The sequence below is a fragment of the Octodon degus genome, unplaced genomic scaffold (genome assembly GCF_000260255.1).
Source record: "Octodon degus isolate 3935 unplaced genomic scaffold, OctDeg1.0 scaffold00054, whole genome shotgun sequence".
Taxonomy (NCBI): Eukaryota; Metazoa; Chordata; class Mammalia; order Rodentia; family Octodontidae; genus Octodon; species Octodon degus.
This window is the reverse complement of record NW_004524630.1, coordinates 12,732,858-12,736,570: the sequence shown is the minus strand read 5'-3', so window position 1 is coordinate 12,736,570 and position 3,713 is coordinate 12,732,858. Positions and strand designations below refer to the sequence as shown.

The 3,713-nt window shown below is 41.0% G+C and overlaps 1 protein-coding gene across 3 annotated transcripts in view; it reads left to right on the top strand.

Moving 5' to 3' along the window:
* Ccdc77 (coiled-coil domain containing 77) overlaps nucleotides 1–3,713 on the top strand; it is a 71,055-nt gene that overhangs the window by 54,293 nt on the left and 13,049 nt on the right. For all 3 annotated transcript variants that reach the window (XM_023717722.1, XM_023717723.1, XM_023717724.1), the window contains 2 exons: nucleotides 631–703; nucleotides 3,017–3,108. In XM_023717722.1, coding sequence (XP_023573490.1) covers nucleotides 631–703; nucleotides 3,017–3,108 — 165 coding nt within the window. The remainder of the gene's footprint in view (nucleotides 1–630; nucleotides 704–3,016; nucleotides 3,109–3,713) is intronic.

Genomic DNA, 3,713 nt, shown 5'->3' with positions numbered 1-3,713 from the left:
CGGTCCCTGTGCTTTGCTTAGCTTAGCTTGTTCTAAGTAGGTGCTTTAGACCACTGAGCCATCTCTCCAGCCCTGATTTTTATTTTTGTAGGTATTTTTGGTTTTTGGGTTTTTTTTGAGACAGCATTTAAAATTTTTTTTTTTAAAGGATCCCTATTTTCTTATTTATTTATTTATTTATTTATTTACTTTTTTGTGTGTGTGGCCACCTCAGCCCACCAGGGGGCAGGGCTGACTGGCATGTGGTGCTGGGAGATTGAACCGCGGTCCCTGTGCTTTGTTAACCTTGTTCTAAGTAGGTGCCTTAGACCACTGAGCCGTCTCAACAGCCCCATGAGACAGCGTTTTGCTGTGTAGTTCAGGCTATCCTTGAACTCATGCGTTGCCCACCCCTAGCCTCCCCAGTGCTGGGATTACAAGCATGTGCTACCACCCAGCTACTTTATATAATAACTGGGTTTTCTCTAAAAACTCTGCTCATGTTGCCCATTGTATGTGTAATACTCATATATGACTTAATCAATTTTGGCCAATTTAGCTTCTAAATAGTATTGGATCTGCAGAACTAAGGCTAAAGAGTAAAACTGCATACTTAGGAAGGCTGTTTCTGTGCCCTCTCTTCCGTCTCAGGTCACCATTCTCCAAAGCACTCTCCAGGCTGCAGATGCGCGTGAACCGAATGAGTCCTCTGCTTCCAAAGCAGGTAACAACTATATTATGAGACCTTCTCACTGAGGCCAAACTGAAAATCACAATGAAAATTATTAGAAATTTCATCCCACCATACAGTGATAACTAGTGACCATTGTGTTGAGTCTAGAAGTCTAAAATCTTTCTGAAGGGCCAGTGAGGTAGCTCAGCAGACTAAGTGTCTGCCCAAGCGCCAGGGCTTCATCCCCAGCACCACATGCCGCGCCTGCTATGCTCCCAGGCACACTGAGCTGCCACCAAGAGACCAGGTAACGGTAGCACATGCCTGTAATCCCAGCGCTGGGAAGGCTGAAAACAGGAGGATCACTATCAGTCGGAGCTACATAGTGAGATCCTTTAGCAAATATGTTAAAATAAATAAATAAATAAAATCTTTCTGAGATTCTTGAACTATTCAGAAAATTAAAATGTGCAGTTTATAGTTTCTCTTTCCCTTTTTTTCTTGTTTTATTTTTTATTTTTTTAAATTTTATTTATTTATGTGTGTGTGTGTGTGTGTGTGTGTGTGGCCAGCTCAGCCCACCTGGGGGCGGGGCTGGCTGGCATGTGGTGCTGGGGGATTGAACTGCAGTCCCTGTGCTTTAGCTAAGCTTGTTCTAAGTAGGTGCTTCAGACCACTGAGCCATCTCACCAGCCCCTTAGCTTGTTTTAATATATCGTTTTCGCTTGACACAATAATTGTACATATTTATGGAGGACAGTATGGCTTTTTATTACATGACACCCATCACCTCACCATTTCTTTGTAAAAATCCTCTCTTTGAATTATTTTGAGATATAGTTTTATCAACCTTAGTTATCCCACTGAGCACATTAAAATTATCCTCTACTACACTCCTGTACTCCTTAACTGCCCTCTTTCTCTCCTCCCCTCTCCCACCCTTTCCCAGGCTTTGAAAACCTCAGTGCAGTATTGTTTTGTGTGGGTTTTTGGTTTTTTTTAAACTATATTTAGTACATAGTGTCACTGTGCAGCTCCGACTCATGCCTGGTCTTGTCTTGTTGGCTGGCTCAACACACCCAGGGGCAGGGCCTGGGTGCAGCCTATGGGTACAGGGGATGGAACCCTAGTCCCTGCTGTTTTGTTCTTGTCTGTAATTCAGAATTACCTTTACTTTTAGCCAGGTATGGTAGTGCACATCTATAATCTCAGCACTTGAGTAGCTGAGGCAGGAGGACTGCCATGGTCTATACATAGTGAGTTCAAGGCTTACCTGTACCACATAAGACTCTCTGTTAAGAAAAAAATTACCTTTTTTTTTCCTTTCATTTTTTTTTAGACTTTATTAATTTACTTTTAATTTTAAGTAGAATAAAAAACAATAAAAGCAATACAGAGCTTCAAAACAAGAAGATAGGAGATTAACAATAGTTGTTATATTGCATATTGTTATCTTCAAAGGAGTTGCTCAGATCACCAGGCAGGCAAAATTGATCAAACCATATAAGCACTAACTGCTGCTTTCAATTAACTAATAGAAGTTAGTAGTACAATTGTCTTATCTTTTTTCCCTCTTTCTTTTCTTCTTTCTCCCATCCCATCCTTTCATTTTTTTTTTCCTTGTTTTTTGAGACAGGGTCCAGGTGGCCTTGAACTCACTACATAACCTAGGCTGGCCTTAACGCATGGCAGTCCTCCTGCCTCTGCCTCTCAGTGCTGCGACTTCAGGTGTGCACCACCACGCTCACCTTTTACCTGTACATTTAGAATGTGTGGTATGTTATAACTAAAATATTTAAATTTGATTTAAGGAATGGGTAAGGATGATTTCTGGTTCTGACTAAACACACTTTTATCAGAAAATAGAGACAATCCAAAGGAACATTCAGGAATTGATTCTGCCGAAAAGTGAGAATGACTGTGCAGGTGAAATCCTACCAGTTCCCACATAGTGATCCTGATAATTCATCCTATACTTACTACATACTTTCTTTCTTCTTCCCTTATTTCTCTTGTAGTTTAGGAATCTGAACTCTGCAAGGCTAATAATGCTCATACTTGTAACTCGAATAGAAAAGGGGTGGGGGGCAAATTGCTCAGCGAATTAAAGCGCCTGCTTGGTTCGGTTGAATCCCTGGCTGCCCTGCCAGCCCTATCCCTGGGGCACGCTGAGACTTGGATTGAGACTGGGCGTGGTGGCACACACCTGTAATGCCAGCGCTTGGGAGGCTGAACACAGACAGATCACTACGAGTCCGATCTCTGTAGCGAGACCCTGTAGACCCTGTACTGAAATACAAAAAAAAAAAAAAAAAGAGAGAGCTAAGTTAACTCTTCATAATGAATTTTTATTTGCTATCTTAGGTGCAAAAGTAAGCAAAAAAGGACCGTCAATGAGAAAGAAGGAGAGCAATGCTGAGCAGTACCAACAAGACACACAAGCACTTATCCTACAAGTATGTATTCTTTTTAGCAGATGGAGGCAATTTTTTTTCGATTAAGGCAATTTTTATCCTACATTTGGCTTTATATGCCATACCCTGGGTGTCATGTACGTATCTCCTTGCAGATATGATGCATTTAGGCAACATGTGCTGAGAAATTGAGGTGGTTCCTAATTTTTAAGCCCTTGTATATTTGTATGTATTTATGTATGTATTTATTTTTAATTTTTGGTCTTTTTGAGACAGGGTCTCACTATACAGTTCAGGCTGGCCTTGACCTCACTTGTAGCCCACCCAGGCTGGTCTCTCTCAAGGATCCTCTTGCCTCGGCCTCCGCAAGTGCTGTTGTTATAGTTGTGCACCTCCATGCCCACCCTAAGCCCTGGTATTTAAAAACCATTATTCTCTGTTGGAACATTTTTTTTTCTTCAGTATTTGAGATTTTATTGGTTGTGTTGAGGATCAGTACACATGATTCACTTTGTACACAGTTCTTAACACACATACCAAAAAAAGCCATATATTGTTTTTCAGTTGTTCCAGTGACTTTCCAGCTTCAAATTTAGAGGCAAATTTTCTGTAAGAGGATTAAGTACCAGTATCTTCAAATGCTGACA